The sequence below is a fragment of the Cydia pomonella genome, chromosome 28, assembly GCF_033807575.1.
Source record: "Cydia pomonella isolate Wapato2018A chromosome 28, ilCydPomo1, whole genome shotgun sequence".
Lineage (NCBI taxonomy): Eukaryota > Metazoa > Arthropoda > Insecta > Lepidoptera > Tortricidae > Cydia > Cydia pomonella.
Genome location: NC_084730.1, coordinates 6,003,552 through 6,027,824, shown reverse-complemented (window position 1 = coordinate 6,027,824; position 24,273 = coordinate 6,003,552). Strand labels below are relative to the sequence as shown.

Sequence of the window (24,273 nt, the reverse complement as noted above, 5' to 3'; positions counted from 1 at the left end):
GCGCCTCCTAGCCATCTCTAAGGTAGAACAGTATGGTTCATACCTTGTAAGTGGACCACTTTTTCTTGGTATAAGACATTTATTTCAGTTTAAGTACCATTTTGTTTGGAATCGCCACATATTTCTCTAATAGGGAATATTACGCGAAACTCTGCGTAGGGGGCGCCACTACCACAATCCATCACAATCTGAGGGTCTATAGCGAAACAAGAAAATCGAAATTTCGTTATCTAACCTCTCTATCACTCTGGCATATTAGAGCGATAAAGAGGCAAATAACTTAATTTCGATTTTCGTGTTTCCCGGTAGGCCCTTTGTACACAAACCGCCTTGATGCATCAATGTAATATTTTATTATCTGTGAAAACTTGTCAAAAACAGTTTCTTCATCTTCACGTGCCATCTCCGCCCAGGAGGTTGGCGACCATATGTATATATGTCTCTCTATATTCAGTCATGCGAATTAGTCCATCTATGCTCTTCACTTTTAACCAGTCTCTTTGTAAGTAACCAAAAAACAGTTTAAGGCACAGTATGTATAAGTTACTCTATGGTTTACGATAGGTGCTAGTGCTGCACTCTGGCGGCAGAACATTGCAGTAATACTCCCTATTGACTCCAATATTAGTAGAATCATAGTCAACAACAAAACCTACGTATAGAGGTAGGTAATGAAACAAACAACGTACGTGTCGAAGTCTAGCCAAAGGTTCCACTTTTTGTCGCTTACCATAAGGACGGGATTTGCTTGTATCTTTACGAATAACCTATCAAAGCGTCCTTATGACAAGCGACAAAGTGGGACTTTATGCTTGGAAACGACACATATTCTGAATAGATTAGTTAGTATGTGGAGGTGTGGATGAAATTTAAATTCTATAGTTATTACTTAAATACGAAAATGGACACAATACGGGGCACAAATATATTCACATATTCATGAGTACATATATTCATGGTTACCAACCCACAGACACAGTGCGTAAATTAAAAGTAAACCCCTCTCACCTGCAAGAGGTAGCCTCGGGCTAGCTGCAAGACCAATACATACGCTAAACATAAGGATCAAATGGGTGGATCAACTTTTCTTGTCCTGATTTCGTCCCGTCACCCAGGAGACAACAGTAAGACTACAAATATGTAATCTGCGGAAAGTATCCATTAAGTACGAAAATTTCTTGGAAATTTGAGGAGATTTTGGAAAGGGCAAGTTTTGATTTCCAAAAATTTTTTGGCAAAAATTTAACTTTTGGTATCAAGATTTTATCGCTAACTGTACTTTTCTTTCCACAGGCAACTAATACTCATCGAGACAATTCTAATAACTCCAAACACAATTAGGTTGCGTTGTTTCAAAATGTATGCAAATCTCCCGTCTTAGAAATGTATGCAAATTTCCAGCTCAATCGGAAATCGGGAAGTGGGTCAAATTTAACTTCCAAGATTTGACCCACACTAACAGGGTAAGTTAACCTTTTGAACGCCAAGAACCCTTAAAGGTGTCGTGTGCCGTCGTGCCCACAGCGCCGAGGACACTTATAGGTGTCATGGCGGACGCTGTCAAAGTAACCTTCACACTTTCGAGTAAGGTTTATATTAGCTCGCTTGCGCCCGGGAGCTTAGCGTTTGAGTGATGTTTGTGATTATGACATAAAGCGTTCAAAGGGTTCCATAAAAACTCGCAAAAAGAAAATAACAAGTTTTCGAATATGTTCCAAGTGGAAATTTCGCAATTTTTAATACTTTCCAACGGCGCACTAATAAGTAAGATTTACGTAAAGGTGACATTAAGAGTTTGTTAGAAAAAATGTAAAGCAGTCAAGTAACATGCTCAGTAGATGATCCATAATGTAATGGACGAAAGGAATGAACGAAACTTTCATTGTATGCGTGACACCTGTATCGGTATCCACCATTTGAATGGTTAGCAATTAGCATACACTCATATTTTCATTCAATCATTCGTTCCATTCGTGCCAGCTCCACCTGTGCCATAAACATGCATGTTTGGTCAAATTAAATTCTATAAGACCTTGGGTTTAAAGAGTGACAAGAAAAAGTTGATCAACCCAATAATAGATACATTATGAATACAAATTACTGGATAGAAAATAAACAAATCTATCATAATAAAGTGGGGGCAAAAACAATTAAAATTGTTAATAGAACACATTTGAGCTTCCTAAATGAAATTAACATATAACATTCGAATTCCTACATTTAAATGAAAAGTACACCTAAAACTACATTTCAAAACACCATGTATAGTCTTTTTCAAACTCAACGACATTGAAGTTTTTTCTTTTTATTTTAAAAAATAAAAAGAAAAAAATTCAATATTGGTGATGTTTGTCTATCATTAATGAGATATTTTAAACTACGAAGATATATATTTTTTGTCATATAGGGATTATTACTGCAATGTTCTGCCGCCAGAGTGCAGCACTAGCACCTTAGTAAACCATAAAGTAACTTATACTGCTTTGCTGTGCTTTAAACTGTATTTTAACAAGTTTAAACACATAATAAAATATGACATTCATGCATCAAAGCGGTTTGTTTACAAAGGGCCTACCGGGAAACACAAAAATCCGAATTTAGTTATCTGCGTTTTTATCGCTCGAATATGCAAGAGTGATAGAGAGGTTAGATAACGAAATTTCGATTTCAGATTTTGATGGATTGTGGTAGTGGCGCCCCCTACGCAGAGGTTCGCGTAATATTCCCTATTACCGTGCGAAGTGCATGGTGGGGGTAAGTAAAGCGATCCCAGCGCATAAGGTGGTAAAAATTAGAACTAACTGCGGATAGCGTCTTTAACATTTCGTACAAGTTATATGGCTCGAAATGAAACTTTAATTTACGATTTTTTTTTATACTACGTCGGTGGCAAACAAGCATACGGCCCGCCTGATGGTAAGCAGTCTCCGTAGCCTATGTACGCCTGCAACTCCAGAGGAGTTACATGCGCGTTGCCGACCCTAAAGCCGCCCCCCCGCCCCTCGTTCAGCTCTGGCAACCTTACGATTACTCCTGAAATATTCATTTAAATCGTATGGTGTAAGGGACCATTGTAATCTGTATGAAATGCTTAACATATATATCTAACGTATTTAATTTGATAATTATTAATACTGTATCCGTGTAAATAGCTTTGCAAATGCCTCATACTATGGGATATTTTTCTAGAAGTTAAGAATGGGTTTAGTAAGTTTTCCTTAAAAGATAAGACATTCAACATCGCGGACTTTTTTGTAGACCCATGAAAGAGAGGCAACCCCACCATACATTGTTGTTATAGCTCAAACGGATTAGGCAGCGTTTTCGAGTAAAGCTCCAAGCCAGCGTGTTTTTTCCGACAACATCGTTATATTTCAACCAATGTACACAAAACCTTAACAAGTTATATACCTAAATCTTCCTCAAGAATCACTCTATTGTTAGATGAAAGTCGTATGAAAATCTGTTCAGTAGTTTTTAGTTTTGGAGTAGTTTTATAAGATGCAGTGAATTGACGTTTTCCTCTAGACTTGCGGACGCTAGGTTGCGGGACAGTCGTGCACATAGCGAATTGGGATTCAAGTTATTTTAGTGAAAAAGTATTGGTCTCAAACATCAATGGGATGGAATGAAAAAAAATCCCCTTCGCGTTTGAAAAAGACTATAGCGATTTACTTATTATCATAAATCATATCAGTCTCTCTTTTACACACGCCATTCTTATACCTTAAACAAATTTAATGTAAGACATAGTCTGATTTTGCTACGTAAGGTTTTTACTGAAATAAGTACATAAAGAAAGTTTTTGATGTTTTATTTTTACAACTTTTGTTATTTTTAAATATAAAAAAAATGCAGAATCCCTTTGGTTATATTTTCTTAATCAAGAAGATACCTGACCCCACACAAAATGACAAATTTTAGCAATCAATGTGAAGAATTTTAGTCCCATAAACGCCAAGAGGTGTTTATAAACCACAAATACGTTTTTATGTGTTATTAAAAATATGCTTTAAATAATCCGAAAAATAGACACTGAGAGTTCAGGCCTCAACGCTTATTTCTTTATAAAGGACTCTCGGCTTTTATGCCAACGTATTTTTTTTTATGAGTACTCTGGAGGATATATACCTTTGAATTGAAAGCTAATGTATCATGCCAAATATTGAATATTTAGCTTTATCTGAAATGTAAAAAAAAATAGCGTCACGTACAGCTTAATTCACGGAAGCTGGCACGAATGGAATGAACGAAACTTTCATTGTATGACACCTGTATCGATATACAGTCAGAGCCGCCATTGTATTGGCTCATGTGATACACACAGATATTTTCATTCATTCATTCCATTCGTGCCAGAGGGCCTACCGCGAACCTTTGACGTGTTACCTCTCTGTTGCACTTGTAAATTCGTACGTAAGTGTAACAGGGAGGCAACACGTCGAACGTGGTTCGCGGTAAGCCCTCAGCTCTTGTGAATCCTTTTCTAGAATGCCCTATTTGTCAAATGCATAGCTCTTTTTAATACTTATGAGACAAATAACACTTACCTCGTCCGCTTTCTTGGCGTCCTCGGGTATGTCTTCTTCGAAACCTTCCTTCATCTGCTCGACCACTTCTATGTAGTCCAGCTCTGCGAGATACTCGTCGCCCTCGTTCAAGCCGTCCTGAAGCGTAAGTTTGGGTTTTATACGTGTTCGAATTCACTAAACGCTATATGCCAAAAAAATCTATTTCATGCCAAAAATGTCTATGATGTAATGCAGAGCTAATACTCTTCAAACTGCTCGATCGATTTCTATCAAGGTAGATAAGAATTGCCGCAAAGAAACTCGCTTTCACGAAAAAAAACCGCATCGAAATCCGTTGGAGCTATGATGCCACAAACGGACAGACATTGGCGTCAAGCATACACCGTGTTTTTGTTCCGTTTATTTCAAGGATGCATCCTTGACCCTTAATTAAGTAACTTACTAAAAGACACCGGTATTCTAATTAACTCCATTTCGGAAATAATCAATAATTATTTTATCTGATAAGGTCGTTACGAGCGTGTACACTTGCATTAGGGCCTGTTTAAACATTGATTAGTGTTTAGTACCATCGCCCACACTGTTAATTGTCTATCGGTGGACCTAATTACAAAAAGCATAAGGCCCACCGATGGACAGTTAAGAGTGTTGCTATTTGTACAAGTTGTGTAAACGTAAGTACTATCTCGGACGATCGATGTTCGAAATGACATTGATATGTCACAGTTTTCAATTGTTTGGTTGAGTTAAATGTAATGCCCGTGTTACAACAACGTTATATGCAATAATTAATAATTTTTTATTAAAAAAATAAGATTAAATTAACTGTGCCATTTAGTTTCCTTAAACTTTGGTTTTTTTGCCACTTTTTGTATGTGACCTTTTCTTGCCACTTTTGTGTTATTTCTAGTCAGGATCGCGAACCCTATTCATCATTGTAGGAGAAAAAAAATGTGTCAAAATTTCCAAACTTCCTTTTTTGTTACCGCCATATAACGCTGAAAAAAAAACTCTGAGACATTTTTTTTTGTCCCCTTAGGATCGAAAGAGCACGTGATTGTGAGTACAGATGTGCAAGTTGCGGAAAGTTTCCAAAAAATAGGAAAAGTTCTCGGAAACTTCTTGAAAATTTCACTGAAATATAAGAAATTTCCATTTTATGTTTCGGAAACTTTCAATTCCCATACATAATAATAAGAAGTTTCTGGAACTTTCCAATGTGGTAAATTTCGCTATTTTGGAAAGTTTCCTTCGGCACATCAGTAATTGTGAGTAGAAAAAACACAAAAATGTATGAAAAAATACAAAATAAGTGAAAGTGGCATTTTCTTTAAAGAAACGCTCACTTACCGGTACCCCGAAGATAACGAAAGTGAATAAAAACACGGTGTATAATTAATAAATCTGCGTCGGGGATTAAAATGGTTAAAAAGTTTTTGGAAAAAAAATCATTTTGGGTACGCTGACTGTACCTTTCCTTCCACAGGCAACTAATACTCATCGAGACAATTCTAAAAAACCCCAAACACAATTAGGTTGCGTTGTTTTATCACAGAGTTCCTATGGCCACCTACGGTTTCCATCATCAGATCAGCTCGATGGTACCATAATATTGCATTGTCACCCGACTTACGTACGTATGCAAATTTTCAGCTTCATTGGAAACCGGAAAGTGGGTCAAATTTAACTTGCAAGATTTAATTGAAAATATTCACACCTATAAAACAAATGGCATGATACATGGGCGCAATACTCGAAATGCACATAAGCTCGTTGCTATCAGCCGCAAGCTTGCCAAGTCCTCGAAACTGACTCATGTGACGGGCCCCACAGTATATAACCATCTACCAAAAAATATAACTGGGGCCCCAAGCGTAAGCAGCTTTAAACATCGCCTAAGAAGTTAGCTTATTGAGCGCCCGTTCTACAATTATGAAGAGTTCATAATGACCAATCAATAATTGTGCTATTTACTTTGATTACTCTCTATTGAAAGTATTAAATTTTTTTTTTTTTTTTTATTATAAGTGACTTGTAAATTAGCTTTACAAAATAAATGATTATGATTATGATTATGATTACAGACCGACAGACAGATAATGGGCCAGGTGAAACTAAATAAATAGTACATTGTGCAACGAGGGGGGTAAGTGAAATTTTGGATACGAGGGTGATTATTAGAATTAAAGACTCGAGTTTGCAATATTCTTACCCCCGGAGTTACACACAATGTTTTTCATCACACTTGCGAATAAAATACTAAATTTTTAACGAAATAATTCTTAAATACGGTGACATATCAAACATTCGTCCGCCATTTTGTATTTTTTTTGACAGATTAGTATCGAGGGCACAGACCTATTCGGCATTCAGCCACGATTAATAATTATGTAAAAATATTTTAAACGGCTGTTAAATTAATAGAATTATTTAATTTCAAACAAAAATAAATTAAATAATAAACGTCAGTATTTTAAAAGTAAAATACATTTATGCTACTTGGTTTGTATGAAAAATGACATAATTAAAAAAAAATATGACTCCCTAGGGAGTTACAGCTTTTTTCAAAATTCATAACTCCCGCGGGAACAAAATAGGCCTTTGTACTTCAGTACACCTGCATGAAATTAGCACTTTTTCGAGCAAGTGTGATGAAAAGCTTGTAAAAACGAGTGATGTAACAGACCAGGTTGGCGGTGGCGTCGGTGAGCAGGTTGCCGGCGTACACGCACAGGAAGGCGCCCTTCGGCACGTCGTTGAGCGCGCGGATGCCCCAGCCGCGGTTCGCTGTCTTGAACACCTGTATCATGGGAAAATATTCAATGTTTATACTACCCTACTATTTTTTTTTTCAAGAGAAAACTTAAGTGGTAGTTATACATATTTTTTCGCTAAACTGTGGACAGTTTGTTGGCGAATAGTGTCATACCTACTCGTACATTATACAAACTTATTTCAGTAGGTGATTACTTTGTTAAATGATTAATTTACAATGCTTACTTGTAGGTATCAAAACTTACTTACGCAACTATTTAGCTATCTATATATCTAAGAAATATAATTACTATGTATCCATAATATTATAGACTGGGATAGAAATTCAAAATTGTGGTTGTGAGAAGCAAATGATGTAACAAGTTGATAAGCGAGTTATTTCAGGGTTTTGGCAATCGCTGAATCCGAAAATTGCTATTAGCACTTCGAATTATCAATAGTTTCCTCAAATTCAAGATGGCCGCCAAAAAAAAAAAAATTATATAAGCATACCATGTGGGGTATCAAATGAAAGTGCGTCTTGAGTAGATAACAAATATATAACATGTTACCATATCTGCACTCACTGGTCAAGCATTTTTTTTTAAACATTGAAAAAAATCAAGTTTAGGAGTTGATTTTGCATTGCCGTAAATTAAAAACGACTAAATGAATTTCTGTAAAACCTTTTATTTATTACTTGGGATGTCCTCTTAATTAATTAAAACGAACAAAGACTTCCCCAGAAATATTTAAAAAATAACAGATTCTCAGCCATTTCAACTTTTTACTCATTTAGCCGCCATCTTGGATTTCAGGCACAAGGAGTAATATGTCGAAGTGCTAATAGGGATTTTTAGATTCAGCGATGTGCAAAACCCCGGAAAAGATCTCTTAGCAACTTGTTACATCTTTTGCTTTTCACCATCAAAAATAGAAGGAATTCTGAATTTCTATCTCTCTAGTATCTAAGAGTATTGTTTTTAATCCTTCTTTAAAAATCTGTTTAATATACTACGTCGGTGGCAAACAAGCATACGGCCCGCCTGATGGTAAGCGGCTACCGTAGCCTATGGACGCCTTCAACTCCAGAGGTGTTACATGCACGTTGCCGACCAACACTCTAAACCCTCGTTGAGCTCTGGCAACCTTACTCACCGGCAGGAACACAACACTATGAGTAGGGTCTAGTGTTATTTGGCTGCTGTTTTCTGTAAGGTGGAGGTACTTCCCCAGTTGGGCTCTGCTCTATCTGGAATGACATCCGCTGGCTGTGCCCCACCACACAGAGCGAGATGACATTCACAGTGCCCATGCCTCTTTTGATTGTAGTTTACGGACATATCCAAACATACAAATAAAAAATCCAAAACTTGCCACTGAAATTGGAACCTATAGTGCAGGGAATACAGTTGATTTTATTTTGTTTGAAAATTGAATGAATCAAAACAAACGCAACTGTGTTCTCATTGAGTATAATTTAAATTTCATCATACTGAATAAGTCCTATAGGTAGGACCTTAGGCCTTACGAGGTTAGGACGAGACCAGAATTATTGAGCCATATCAGTATTTCATAGGGTGTATTATTTAAAAAAATATATATATTTCAAGTGTATAAAAAATTCCAAATGTAACCTTTCAAAATTTGCGTTATTTAAGTAGGAAGCGCTGGTGGCCTAGCGGTAAGAGCGTGCTACTTGCAATCCGGAGGTCGCGGGTTCAAACCCCGGCTCGTACCAATGAGTTTTTCGGAACTTATGTACGAAATATCATTCGATATTTACCAGTCGCTTTTCGGTGAAGGAAAACATCGTGAGGAAACCGGACTAATCCCAACAAGGCCTAGTTTACCCTCTGGGTTGGAAGGTCAGATGGCAGACGCTTTCGTAAAAACTAGTGCCTACGCCAAATCTTGGGATTAGTTGTCAAGCGGACCCCAGGCTCCCATGAGCCGTGGCAAAATGCCGGGACAACGCGAGGAAGAAAAAAAAATTACGATCTGTCCAGGCCTAACGGCCTATCCAGCTATTTTTTACGTCGCTTGTGCAACCTAAAAGTATATACGAACCATACTTTAAACATATTTCGTTATTTTAGAACTAATCCTGACTTTTAGTAAGTATTAAAAGATGAAAAAAAAAAAATATTTCATACAAAATAATATTCATTGAGTAAGATGCGGAAAATCTAAGACGTGCTTCTAATTTGACAGCTAAACCGAATGGCGCTGTACAGCTCCAAATATTTTACGGTAACTCTGATTATCAATAGTTGATGTTTGACAATTCAGTGACCTCAAAACATGTGGCGCAGTACAGCGCCATCTGTGTTGGATGTCAAATAAGGAGCACATTTTTTCTTAGACTCTACCTCTCTATTACAATCAATTCTCTTTGCTACAACTACTTATAAAATGTAGATTTCTATTGATATACCTGTAATTTCAGCTGCAAAGGATGTTGTGCCACTCTGTTCAAGCAGGTCTGCTTGCATTTACATCTAGAAAAGACAAGGAAAAATATTGTCAGCGATTATTAATATCGAAAATGTATCACGTATTCAACTAGCTCTTTTAATTTATAACAAAAATATAAATTCACATTTTCAAGAATGAATGTCATTCATTATTTCAATAACAGAATGGATTAAACTAATCTGAAAACATTTTGGCATACCGTTGACAACAAGTTAAATGCAATAGTATATTTTACTGTTTCATTTATATATTTTTATCATAATGTATGTAGTTAAGGTACACGGGAAATGAACCACTAAACTCGGAATTGTAGTTATTTACTGAATTTGACGGGCACTCATATATTTATTGCACAATTTTGTTGCTAATCGAGCTGAGATTTTGTCAAAATTCATTCAATCCGCGAGGTGCGAGGTCCATCCATTTACTCATTCAGGCGGGATGGGCATTCTGTACACTATACTACTTGTCACACTAGTAGGTTAGCGTGGTATGGGCATGTAATGTGGAGGGATGAATGTTGATGGACGGAGAGCGGATAGTAGACCCAAAAGCGATGGATGGATTGTGTGAAAGAGGATATGAGAAAGAAAGGAGTGAGTGCTGAGGTGACGAAAGATAGAGGAGAATGGAAGAGAAGAACATGTTGTGCCGACCCCACATAACGTGGGATAAGGGCAGGAAGAAGACTGAACTGCAGTTGCACTCATAGAAGGTCGAGTAGTCGTTATATAGTATACGTAGCCGACTTCGTTCGTGTCTAGGCCAATGGTGCGAGCGCCCTCTAGAGTCATCTTTGCGTTGCTAATCAAACTGAGATTCCGTCAATCTGCCATTCGGACGGGGTGGGCATTTTGTACACTATATTATTATTTGTAGTACTGACCTGCTGTTGCACTCATAGATGCCGGAGGGCAGAGGCTCGGGCAGCCGCTTGTACACGTAGCCAACTTCGTTCGTGTCTAGACCAATGGTGCGAGCGCCCTCTAGCGTCATCTTCCAGCAAGCGCATTTGCTTTTGTCCTGTGCAATTAATAGACAAATAGAATTATGTTTGTATTTAATATATCTGTGGAATGAAAAATTAATCTTGATTTCTAACTTCAAGGTTGTATTTTCAATGGAAAATTTAGTCACATGTATCGCGTTTTATAAATCTACAATTAACAAGTTCAATTAGAAACAACAAAACTTCAAAACACCCATGTTTTTAATAAGAGAGACAAATAACAAACTTGTAATTGCGACCCTGGGAGTTGAAGGTTTCTGGAATCGTACCAAGATACCTGTACAGACTTTTCAACAACATAGTGTGGAAACTTTGAAAATATGACGTTTACAATAGCACCTACACATTTTCAAAATTCAAAATTCAAAAATTTATTCTGCAAGTAGGCCTCAAGGGCTCTTTTACAAGTCAATACAACATTTATAGTAACATCATATAGTGACATGAAAAATACATAACAACATTTATAAATACAACAGCCAATACCTGGGTAAACATTACATAATAATAATCTTAAAATAAATAATTAATATTTTATTCTGTCAACGTCGGTGCAGCTTCATCAACTTGAGCTAGAGGGGTTTTCGGGGTATTTTAACCCGGTTTCTCGTAACGAAGGATTGAAAAAACCCTGTGTTTAATGTTTACTTACAGCACAATCATCGGTACAGTCACAGCCGCATAGGAACTCGGGGTCGAGGTTGAGAGGCACGCCGGCCGTGGGCGTGCGTTCTGTGTTGTAGGAGCAGAACTCTGGTAGTGACTCTAACATGACACTTACAGCACAATCATCGGTACAGTCACAGCCGCATAGGAACTCGGGGTCGAGGTTGAGAGGCACGCCGGCCGTGGGCGTGCGTTCTGTGTTGTAGGAGCAGAACTCTGGTAGTGACTCTAACATGACACTTACAGCACAATCATCGGTACAGTCACAGCCGCATAGGAACTCGGGGTCGAGGTTGAGAGGCACGCCGGCCGTGGGCGTGCGTTCTGTGTTGTAGGAGCAGAACTCTGGTAGTGACTCTAACATGACACTTACAGCACAATCATCGGTACAGTCACAGCCGCATAGGAACTCGGGGTCGAGGTTGAGAGGCACGCCGGCCGTGGGCGTGCGTTCTGTGTTGTAGGAGCAGAACTCTGGTAGTGACTCTAACATGACACTTACAGCACAATCATCGGTACAGTCACAGCCGCATAGGAACTCGGGGTCGAGGTTGAGAGGCACGCCGGCCGTGGGCGTGCGTTCTGTGTTGTAGGAGCAGAACTCTGGTAGTGACTCTAACATGACACTTACAGCACAATCATCGGTACAGTCACAGCCGCATAGGAACTCGGGGTCGAGGTTGAGAGGCACGCCGGCCGTGGGCGTGCGTTCTGTGTTGTAGGAGCAGAACTCTGGTAGTGACTCTAACATGACACTTACAGCACAATCATCGGTACAGTCACAGCCGCATAGGAACTCGGGGTCGAGGTTGAGAGGCACGCCGGCCGTGGGCGTGCGTTCTGTGTTGTAGGAGCAGAACTCTGGTAGTGACTCTAACATGACACTTACAGCACAATCATCGGTACAGTCACAGCCGCATAGGAACTCGGGGTCGAGGTTGAGAGGCACGCCGGCCGTGGGCGTGCGTTCTGTGTTGTAGGAGCAGAACTCTGGTAGTGACTCTAACATGACACTTACAGCACAATCATCGGTACAGTCACAGCCGCATAGGAACTCGGGGTCGAGGTTGAGAGGCACGCCGGCCGTGGGCGTGCGTTCTGTGTTGTAGGAGCAGAACTCTGGTAGTGACTCTAACATGACACTTACAGCACAATCATCGGTACAGTCACAGCCGCATAGGAACTCGGGGTCGAGGTTGAGAGGCACGCCGGCCGTGGGCGTGCGTTCTGTGTTGTAGGAGCAGAACTCTGGTAGTGACTCTAACATGACACTTACAGCACAATCATCGGTACAGTCACAGCCGCATAGGAACTCGGGGTCGAGGTTGTGAGGCACGCCGGCCGTGGGCGTGCGTTCTGTGTTGTAGGAGCAGAACTCTGGTAGTGACTCTAACATGACACTTACAGCACAATCATCGGTACAGTCACAGCCGCATAGGAACTCGGGGTCGAGGTTGAGAGGCACGCCGGCCGTGGGCGTGCGTTCTGTGTTGTAGGAGCAGAACTCTGGTAGTGACTCTAACATGACACTTACAGCACAATCATCGGTACAGTCACAGCCGCATAGGAACTCGGGGTCGAGGTTGAGAGGCACGCCGGCCGTGGGCGTGCGTTCTGTGTTGTAGGAGCAGAACTCTGGTAGTGACTCTAACATGACACTTACAGCACAATCATCGGTACAGTCACAGCCGCATAGGAACTCGGGGTCGAGGTTGAGAGGCACGCCGGCCGTGGGCGTGCGTTCTGTGTTGTAGGAGCAGAACTCTGGTAGTGACTCTAACATGACACTTACAGCACAATCATCGGTACAGTCACAGCCGCATAGGAACTCGGGGTCGAGGTTGAGAGGCACGCCGGCCGTGGGCGTGCGTTCTGTGTTGTAGGAGCAGAACTCTGGTAGTGACGAGTCGTAGTAGTTCACGCACGGGACTGGGACGTTCTCTTTGCCGTGGGACAGATCCTGTCAAAGGGAAACTGTCTTTAATTTTGCACTTGGGCGGCCTTTAACAATCGGTTTTGGAACAAACAATTTTTTTTACACATATCCGACTCGTACTATATAAGAAGCACAAGTATAGTATATAGTTTGCTATAATTAAATACATATGTATATACTAACATTAGCGTTAAGATAAAAATTGACAATAACACAAAATGATCCAAGTTGGTCGTGAATAAATAATTTATTATTATTATTATAAAACGTACCTTTTTGCTAATAAGACACTTATTCAGCAAGAACTCAGCCAAACAGTGCGTAGCCGGGTTGAAGTCGAATAAGTCCACGCCCATATCGCTGCCTATAGCTTGTAGGTATCGGTGTAGTTCGTCGTAGTTTCTAATACGACGGCCGCACGGGGCTCGGTACATGACCGCTTTGGTAGCCGGTATGCGGTATCTCACTGTTTGCCTGTTAATAAATAAATATGTGAAAGATTAACTGGAAGGAATAACTTTATTTTCTTATTTATTAATTTAATTTTTAAAATTAATTTGACGACCGGTCTGGCCTAGTGTGTAGTGACCCTGCCTATGAGCCCGATGGTCCCGGGTTCAAATCCCGGTAAGGGCATTTATTCGTGTGATGACAATGGATATATTATATATATTGTCTAAGTACCCACAACCCAAGCCTTATTGAGCTTACTGTGGGACTTAGTCAATTTGTGTAATAATGTCCTATAATATTTATTTATTGTCTTATAGTTATTTCCCTTGTTATTAAGAGGGAATTATACCACGCAATTGTCCATACAAAAAAAGAAAACGGTTTTCCACTTCTAAATATTTTCCATTCTCCATATATTTTTTAAGTAAGTAAATAAGTAAGTAAACACTTTATTGTACGAGAATATTACATATTGATTACATAAGATAGAAAATATTTTTGTAGTATATTATTGACACAATAAAAATTAGGTTTATAGATTTCCTGTTTATCATAATTTGCAATACAAAAAAAATCTTTTTCAAAAAAGCGACACGTATATACCTAGAATATATTATGCTGAAGCGATCGACAACAAAATCAAAGTGATTTGTTAAGATTTAGTTAGTGGAAAACGTTTACTCCCGAAATGGAATTTCATAGAAAAATTACCGTTATTGGCGTTATTGCGTTAGATTCGAAAAGCTATTCTTCCCTCTTAACGCTTTTAACTTGTTTTTGATATAATATAGTAGATGAAATTCGGCATAGAGATAGTTTGTGTCCTAAGGATGGTCATATTTACCATAGTTTTTGTTCCGGAAAATTTCCCTTAAGGTGGTTCGTTTTTCATACTAATGTATTTATCCAATTATGGGCGAATGGAGCATGGTTTTACAATGAAACCACTTCCATTAATATTCAATTTGATATTTGTTTGCGGCAAATTATGTTTTTGTAATAAAAACATTTGAATAATAGCTTAACTGAGAACGATATTTTAGTTAAAATTTGTCAATGTGTGAGTGAACGGTGACAGCGTCGTACACTAAGCGTATGTTCAGTGTGTGCGTTGAAAGGCTACGTTGCGAGCTGGCCGAAAATGCGACGATGCCGCTCTTCACTCCGCACGGCTCAAGCGCGCAACGAGGCGTTTGTGTCAATTTGATAAATTTCATTTCACCAAACGTCGCTGTCATTTTGATTGACCGGCACGCGGCACCGGCAGTTTGACAAAGAGCATATAATCACTACGTTCTTGGCAGTTTGGCGGCAGTCTTGTTGTTTCTTGTTTGATTCTGATTTGATTTGATGAATAGTGAATTTTATCGAGATAATGCCACAAACATCCCGAAAAGATTATAAAAATCATCAATACTCGGGCCCGAGAAAGAGTCGGAAACGCAGCCATGGGCAAATGAAACGATATCACGGAGAAATCAAAAGGTAAGTTCAATGGAGGCTGACTTTTCTTTATCTTTTTCACTATCCCACTATATTATAAATGTTTACATGTTTGTTATTCAATCATTCAGAAGGGGCCGTGTCTGGGACTTAGAAAATTGCAGTGTGATATTTTTTTCCCAACCTTTTTATTACTGTATCATATAGGAAATGTTCAATTAAGTATGTTTTGTCATGTGAAATATCTCCCTAAGACCACAAGTTACGGAGATAGGTGAGGTTGTGATGGTGAGGTTGCTTGTTGTCTCACCTATCTTGCCTCTGTCACTTACATTTTCTCCATAATGGTTGATCTTAGAGAAAAATGTCAAATGACAAAAGATACTAAATGTAACATTTCCTACATGATAAAGTAATAAAAAGTTGGTATCAGGTTGGGTTAAAAATATCACACTGAAACTTTATAAGTCCCAAAAATGGCCCCTCTTTGCTACAGTCCTGTTATCCTGGAAACGTGAGGTTCCCGTGGGATTATGGGTTCGGACAGCCTTTGACTTTTAAAATCATAACCTTCTCATAGTTGCTTTTTGTATGTACTTACTGATTCTGTTCTGGAGAATAAAAGTTTTATCTGTGTATTTTTTTCCAGCCATACTGAAGTCTGGTGCAAGAAGAAAAAACCGAATGATGATAATGTGCCTTCCAGTTCTATGTATGTGTACCTATCTACATAAACTCAATGTTACAATAAACTGAATGACAGAATTCTTTGCTAAATGTCCTTCGAAATGTTGACATTATCGTTTTTATTCAGTTTTTGTAGTATCATTGATGATTTTATTTTAATTTTAGAGTGGACACAACAGTTAGATCATACAGTTCCCGCTGTAACTACCATACAGAAGCAAATAATACCAAAAATGAACAGCATAGCACTGAAAAGGAACCCATAATGCAATCTATGGACATACATTGGCCACTAATAGACCCGAGAGTAGAAAGCCACAAGTTGAAAGTTGAGTATGCGCCGGATGAGTTGAATGGTCTATCTGGAAACCGAATCGTAGACATTGCACATGTTCTACAGTGGGCATTCATACTAGAGAGACACCGTTCACAATGTGGAGGTAGTTGCATTACTTATGTTGCTGAATTAAAAGATGGCTTCAACAGCATATTTCTTTTCCAATGTAGTATGTGTAAAAAAGAATTTAGATACTGCAATGAGAATGGTGAGAAGTTGAATAAATCTTTTGTTTGGGGAACACTGACAGCCGGCAGTTACTATACACAGGCCGCACACATCACAAACTTGATGGATATTCCTACATTATCTGCAAACAAGTTTCGCAAGACCGAGAAAACTTTAGGTGATGTCTGGAAAGATCATCTAAGTGACGAAATAAAAAAAAACGGAGAACAAGAAAGGGCTATTGCCATACAAAAGAATAATGTTGATGAAAATGGTATTCCATATGTGTCAGTGTATGTAGATGGTGGCTGGCCTAAGCGATCCTATGGTCATGACTACAGTTCTCCATCAGGCATGGTAAGGAGAGCTTATCATTTTGAATGTATATTTTTTATGTATGTTCATGCACTACTAGACCCTACTCATAGTGTTGTGTTCCTGCCGGTGAGTAGGATTGCCAGAGCTCAACGAGGGGCGGGAGGGGGTTAGGGTCGGCAACGCGCATGTAACTCCTCTGGAGTTGCAGGCGTACATAGGCTACGGATACTGCTTACCATCAGGCGGGTCGTATACTTGTTTGCCACCGACGTAGTATAAAAAAAAAATGCATAACTTTTCCATTTATATAAATATGTACTTTTTCAGGCCTGCATTATTGGCAAGGAAACAAAAAAATGTCTTTTCCTAGGCATAAAAAATAAATATTGCTACCATTGCCACATTTATGAGAAGGAGAATAAGCCAGTGCCAGAGCACACCTGCTTCAAAAACTATGAAGGACCATCAACGGGAATGGAGTCTGCCATTGTTGTAGAGGGATTTCAGAGGAGCCAAGAGATGCATGGTGTCCTATATTTAAATTTTGTTGGGGATGGTGATTCTTCAGTATATGCACAACTGCGAGAAAAGGTCTCTTATGGAGCGCAGATTAAGAAAACTGAATGCAAGAACCATGTGGTAAAAAATTACACAGGTGCTTTGTACAAGGTAAGAACAGTACGTATAATGTATCCGACCAATACTGCCGACGGGTTGGCTTAGTTAGTAGTGACCTTGCCTGCGAAGCTGCTCATCCCGGTAAGGGCAATCATTTGTGTGTTGAACACAGATATTTGTTCCTGTCATGCATGTTTTCTATGTATTTAAGTATTTGTATATTATATATATCGTTGTCGGAGTACCCGTAACACAATCCTTCTTGAGCTTACTGCGGGACTGAGTTAATCTGTGTAAGAATGTCCTATAGTATTTATTTATTGAATACTAAGTTTAGTCACTTTGTGTAGTCGCACTACTATACTTTGGTGTATGATATCTAATTTACAATTTCATATTTCAATTGACTTATTGTGTTTCATTTCAGATTCTGGCTAATACAAAGTTGCCATTATTTGGCAGGAAAATGCTCAAGCCGAAGCTAGGAAAACTTACGACAGTATCAAGAAAAATAATTATGGAGGCTGACCGTAAATCAATGAGAGAGGACTTAAAAAATGGGCCATCTCACGTTTTTGGCAGCCACCAAGAGTGCAAACCATATTACTGTCGATTCTGCGAGAACTGTGATGAAAAGGATACGGACTCTCTACAAGACCTCAAAACTAAGGCACCTACAGTTTGGGCCTCCATTTGTGCAGCAAATGAGTTAGTCATGTCAAAATGTCATAGACTTTCGAATGCTACAACAAATGTTGCAGAAAATTTTATGAGTGTTGTAAGCAAATTTGTCTGCGGGAAAAGGCTGAATTTATACAAGGGTGGCTCTTATCAACGTAGAGTATATATTGCTGGTAAGAAGGAAAAAACACAACTTATGTACTTTTGCACATTCTACTACACATTTAGGTACTTTCCTTCCAAGTAGGGTTAAAAAATTCCATCCTGTATAAGTATTGATTGGTAGGACTGTCATAATAATCTCTGTTATGCTACTTCGGCCGCAGTAGACTATCGTTAGTCATCAACATCATAATAAAAAAACCGGCCAAGTGAGTGTCGAACTCGTCCACCGACGTACAAATATTTTTTCCTACACTAGTTATATCTACCTATTTATTAAAGGACTCTCACACTCAACTGGGCAAAAATGGCACAATATTGCTTGGAAGAACCATTTAAAATGTAGCCCTGGGCAAACTTTCAAAAAATATATTGACCGTCAAGAGAAGTCCCACGAAAGGCGGAAGAAATACACCCGCAGGCGGCTTTTTGCCCCCAAGCCCAAACCTGACCTCCATTATGGCCCAGAGGCACAAGAAATAGACGAGCCAATAGTAGAGAAAGATCTAAAGGAAGCGTGCCTCTCAAAACTGAAGGATTTCCAAAAAACTGCAGAAGAAATCAAATACATTGAAAATTCAACAATAGGGCAACATGAAAACGATGACTACACTGCGCATAGATGCGACAGGCTCACTGCCAGTCAGTTCGGAATGGTAAGTTCAACAACTAACAAAGAAACATACCCAACTGGCCTGCTCCGATTTGATATTTATAAGTGTTAGGTTAATTTTCAATTTGAGCCGGATAGTTGAGTATGTTTCGTTGTAAGTAGAAATATTACACCAGAAATCCGGATTTGTTTTATTTTAGCTTTGTTTGTTGCAGGTTTGTAAACGAAGACCAACAACACCATGCCATAACCATGTCAAGAGCATACTATACAAAAACAATATTTTGACCAACGACATGGCCTATGGTTAACACAACGAATCAGTGGCCAGAACATTATTTATGGAAAAAAACAATAAAGTAGTACGACCAGCAGGGCTCTTTATCGATGTAGAATTTGGCTTTTTAGGAGCTAGCCCAGATGGTAAGTATGTGAGACTCATTCAAACCTACATACATAAGTGCCCAATCAAGTTGCCTATATAATTTTGTTTCCGGAAAATCTTCCCGTATACGCTGTATAACAGTATTGTTTACTTCCGTCAATGTTTTTCAGGTGTTATAGAGGAAGAAAAGGCCATTGTGGAAATAAAATGTTTTCCGTCATTGGCTCGTAATAGCCAGGATATTTTTTCCGCAGCCAAAGAACGTAAAAATTTTCCTATATGGGTGGATGACACTGGAAATTTACTAATAAATAAAAAACACAATTACTACTTTCAGGTTAGAACTACCTACATAAGATAAAATAATGTAATTTTTATTACAGTATTCATGAGAGATAGTTTTGATAATGGGTATTCTGATTGCAGATCCAGGGCCAACTGCGGGTGACACAAATGATGAAATGTTACTTCATTTGTTACATTTCCCCAAGTTATGGCATTACTGTTTTGGAAGTAGAGCGTGACGAAACTTTTATAGAAAATATGTTGCCAAAACTGGTAAAATTCTATAAAAATTGTATATTGCCCGAGATTGTACTGCGAAGAACAAGGAAAAATCTAAAATGTATAGATGTTTCTTTGTGGTAATAAATGTAAATAAAAAAAACTGACTTATTTTTTACCTTATATTGAAAAATAAACTATCTTTATCTGAACTGTTCTTTGTCTGTGTCCCATTGTAATTCGCGCGTGATTAGAATGGGATGGAACCTAGTCATGGTGACTTGAAATATCGGAAAAATTCAAAATTATGAAACCTTGTCTAAATGAGGTCATCAGCTAGGTTTGGTCTCATTCAGATTGTGCACGGATTATATTTTCTATGCTAAACTAGCAAAATAAATTTTAGGACAGATATATGGTGCCATACCATATTATTCTGTTTTTAGTATTCAATTTGTTGTTATAACTTATAACGGCAACAGAAATACATCATCTGTCTAAATTTCAACTGTAGCTATCACGGTTCATGAGACACAGCCTGGTGACAGACGGACAGTCAAGTCTTAGTAATAGGGTCCCGTTTTTACCCTATGGGTATGGAACCCTAAAAAGAAGGATTATGAAAGTCAAGTCAAAATATTCTTTATTCAAATAGGCCTAGCAACAAGCACTTTTTTTAATATCAAACTTAGAACCTTAGTTCTAACAAAGGCTAGTGATAGTATTGAATTTAGGGTATTACAAGTTGTGTAACTTTTTTATACTGGTAGAAGATTAAAACACCATATTTAGTTTCTATGATTTGTTTTATTTTTGTAGAACACTGCACTGCAACAGGGCTAGGCACTTCCATTATTATATTAATGCCCATAATATACTTAAGCTCTCTGTGGGATCCTTGTAATGCTTCATCAGGTCTTGACAGTAAGAATCCCATTTCATCATAAGGCTTCAAAGCAGAGTTTCTGTTATACCTTGGGAACAGGGCTTGGCATCGGTGACTCTGGGGCAGGCTCACGGGTAATACCCACCAGTTATATATACATAACAATGAAAATATAAGCTCAGACATATATTTTAATTGCTATAAATGTAGTTAGTATTACTTGAAATTATTAAATAAATAGCATGATTTATATAATCAAGTCAGTAATAGAAACACTGGTACTTTCTTGGATGCTTTGGGACTGTTCTTGTTGACACAAATTGATGGATGGCTCACCTGAAATAAGATTTGATTGCAAAAAAAGGAATGTAAATTTAACATATTGAAAAATAAAAAATATACTTACTCACGAAACGTCACGTCACGTCATCTTCTGTATCCGTATTTTGAATTTGAGCTAATTTCGCATTGATCCAATCTTCATCATTCCAATGTCGTCGAGCATAAAGCTATCATCGGATTGCTCGCTTTAGACGCTCTCTGAGATTACGAACATATTGAGAGATGTATCCACCTGACTGCTCTTAAAGAAGTCGAGAGTTTCGTTGATCTGCAAGTGTAATAACTACATGAAGTATATTGCTCACACAGTGAAAATAACCATCCATATGCGGTCAGGAGTACAATATTTCCCACAACTTTCGAAGTCCCAAAAATCACAAATACTGCCGTAATCACAAAAACATCATTATGTGTATTTAATACAACTAAAATTTTGTCAATAGCATCACTATTAAATAAAACTTACCGTCCTGTACACAGTGGTGAATTTTTTAAAAATATTTCGCACGTATACAACATATTTTGTTGAAACTTGATTCCGGCATTTCATGGGCTTTCTGACTTTGACATCTGTCAATCATGACAAGTTTGCGTTCCTTTTCATGAATTTTATTTTGGTCATAGGTAAAACGTTTGAGTGTGTGTGTGAATACTTCGCTGTCACTGCTGCGTTTTAAATTTATACAAATAAACTTGTTTTATACACTAAACCTCATCTCAAACTGAGTTGAACACGTAAGAAACAGCATACTATTACCGTGAAACTTATTACTTTTTAAGAATATTTACATTATCATACATAAATTAATTAAATACGTCAAATTTTAACAACAACGCCATCTATTAGCGTAATAGTGCCTAGCTGACCGTGACGAACCACCTTAAAGGAGTTAAAATAGTGAGGAACTGCTATGGAAGTGGTATATGGAAATACTTAATTAATAAGGCTCGGTAACCGGTTAAATTTCCAAACCGTTATCATTATCATGTACAGTCAGCGTCAAATACTTTATAGCAACCAAAGTAGCCAAATAGTTCGGTACACCATATATTTAGTATGGTGTACCGAACTATTTGGCCACTTTGACTGCTACAAAGTATTTGACGCTGACTGTACTTGGCGCAAAACCTTTAAAATTCGGTTTCGTTCGTGAAAGCTTTATATTTAAACTTGTTAGATTAACCGGTTTAGAACAATAAAAACCGGTTTCTTTGTTTACGCGTCACTACACCAGGTCGGCCGGCCGTCTCATCGCTCATTTATTTAGGTTACAATAAAGTTCTAAATTAAAAATTAAGAAGCTTTTATTTCGGATATGAATCCATAATAACCTTAATACTACATTACAAGACGATAATAATTACACAATTAAAATATATACAAATAATTAAATCAATTTTTACAGGTGCAATATCACGTTCACGTTCTTATGAAAGTTCGGAGTAAAACCGGTATTTACCGCTATTTTTAAAACCGGTTATGAGCCTCGTTAATTCAATATAAATAAACAAATATTGTAGGTAATTATTACACAAATTGACTAAGTCCCACAGTAAGCTCAATAAGGCTTGTGTTGAGGGTACTTAGACAACGATATATATAATATATAAATATTTGTAAATACTTAAATACATAGAAAACACCCGTACTCATCACAGAAATAAATGCCCTTACCAGGATTTGAACCCGGGACCATCCGCTTTATAGGCAGCATCGGCTTTGTAATATATGTGATTACATTACCTCTCCCAGCCGCTGAGTAAAGGTTTGGTGAGTGGGTTGTATGTGCGTAGATCTTTGAGAGCCAGCACGTCGGTACGCCTGCATTTCGGTCCGCAAGTGTGGGGGACCATCTTGTGAGGCTTAATGGCGTTCTTGGGTGTGTAAAACTGAAAAATATGGGTCCATATTGGGTTGCATAAAAGTTTAAGTCATAGCTTCGATACGCATAACAACTTGTGTCATAATGATCATTGCGCATACAAACGAAAAGTCATATTATATTGTGTCATACATTTTTAGCCATAATATTTGATGACATACTCAGCAGTTGTCTTATATTTTTTGTGCATACCTAACAAACCTGACCAAAAAATTTATGCGAATTAAATGTAAGACTATAAAAATTATGACATAACTCATTTATGACAAAAACCCAGTTATGCTCAGGAATAACTCTTACTAAAGATTTTTTTGATTTCCAATTTTATGCATAAAGTGTTATGACAATTAAAAATATGACATAAGTTGTTATGCGACCAGAGGTAGTCCCGAAAAATATACATAAAAAAGTCAAATATACATCAAACATTCATGGAAAGGAATTATAAATACATTCATGAAATTAAACATTTTGCTTAGGAATTTTGAATCTAGTTATGTTGTATTGTCGGCGGGGTTGACCGGTCAAAGTATTTTAGGTTTTCCTGTAAATCCCTAGAGTCAGACCAAGCTAAGTTGGCAGTGATTTTGATAGTTCAGACAGTGCAAGTGTTAAGTTTGACGTTTATAATACAGTTTCACTCTTGGGCTATTGAAATCGCAGCCAACTTAGCTTGAATTCTAGAGTTAGAATTGTTTCAAATTCTTGTTTGTTTTTTGGAATTTTATGGTATTTAAGCCAAATCTCATAGAACAAAAGCAAGGATGAGGAAAATCTGTGCTAGCGTCGTCTATGCAAACCTTTCACAGTTGCCAACCTGGGATGAATTACATTTGAATGACATTTTTAAAGCAAAGGTTTTTTTATGTTCTATAAAAGGTTCATGTTCCGTTGAATCACATTAAGGGTATTTCATCTGTCTTGTTTCTTGGTCTAATATGCATTGCGTCGCACTCTGTCAGTAAGCAAAATGTGAGATGCAAATACACATTGGACCAAGAAATTTGATAGGTAGAATACAACCGATACGGCGATACGGGAAACCTTTCAGAGTAATTGTATCATTTAATTTTGAACTGTAAATACAGGTAGGCTAGTCTGAAGTTGGAGGGAACTAGATCGCGCGGCCGGTCACCTATGGACTGACCAAATAAAATCCGCAGTCGGAAACCGCGTATCCGACTGTGCCCGACAGTCAACCAACAGGGGAAGATGGCGGGAGATCGTGCGAAGAGCTGTGCCCACCTGTACTGCCGATGCGGGCGCCTCACCGTGACCACGACGTGAAACGACAGAGAAGACAGGACTGGATAGTGGATATCCTTCTTCCCTGGCGGGAGGTATAAGTGGCCGTATCCGCCTTTCGGCTACGACGGCTGTCGCGGGTCGCTCCCCACCGACGTGTGGAGGTCAATCCT

General features: G+C 38.3%; 2 protein-coding genes and 1 long non-coding RNA gene across 4 annotated transcripts in view; 1 reads left to right on the top strand and 2 right to left on the bottom strand.

Annotated features, from left to right (window-relative positions):
• The window catches only part of LOC133532911 (uncharacterized), a 66,908-nt gene that overhangs the window by 10,702 nt on the left and 31,933 nt on the right, over nucleotides 1–24,273 (bottom strand). The window contains exons 23-30 of the mRNA XM_061871775.1: nucleotides 22,717–22,862; nucleotides 13,648–13,849; nucleotides 11,426–13,399; nucleotides 10,651–10,787; nucleotides 9,724–9,787; nucleotides 7,219–7,332; nucleotides 4,551–4,667; nucleotides 1,009–1,032 (exon numbers count right to left, since the gene is read on the bottom strand). Of these exons, the coding sequence (XP_061727759.1) occupies nucleotides 1,009–1,032; nucleotides 4,551–4,667; nucleotides 7,219–7,332; nucleotides 9,724–9,787; nucleotides 10,651–10,787; nucleotides 11,426–13,399; nucleotides 13,648–13,849; nucleotides 22,717–22,862 (2,778 nt within the window). The remainder of the gene's footprint in view (nucleotides 1–1,008; nucleotides 1,033–4,550; nucleotides 4,668–7,218; nucleotides 7,333–9,723; nucleotides 9,788–10,650; nucleotides 10,788–11,425; nucleotides 13,400–13,647; nucleotides 13,850–22,716; nucleotides 22,863–24,273) is intronic.
• LOC133532905 (uncharacterized) lies at nucleotides 14,862–20,383 on the top strand. Its single transcript, XM_061871766.1, has 9 exons — nucleotides 14,862–15,313; nucleotides 15,921–15,983; nucleotides 16,124–16,820; nucleotides 17,109–17,450; nucleotides 17,827–18,253; nucleotides 18,525–18,898; nucleotides 19,071–19,278; nucleotides 19,411–19,577; nucleotides 19,667–20,383. Exons 1-7 carry the CDS (start codon nucleotides 15,204–15,206, stop codon nucleotides 19,164–19,166), a joined length of 2,109 nt encoding a protein of 702 aa, XP_061727750.1. The 5' UTR covers nucleotides 14,862–15,203; the 3' UTR covers nucleotides 19,167–19,278; nucleotides 19,411–19,577; nucleotides 19,667–20,383.
• Nucleotides 20,532–21,861, bottom strand: LOC133532914 (uncharacterized). Of its 2 annotated transcripts, XR_009801767.1 has the most exons (3): nucleotides 21,439–21,861; nucleotides 21,037–21,240; nucleotides 20,532–20,966 (listed from the first exon to the last, which is right to left on the bottom strand). It is a non-coding gene; the product is annotated as an uncharacterized LOC133532914 (long non-coding RNA). The 2 variants fall into 2 exon arrangements; XR_009801766.1 differs by having other exon boundaries at nucleotides 21,037–21,861.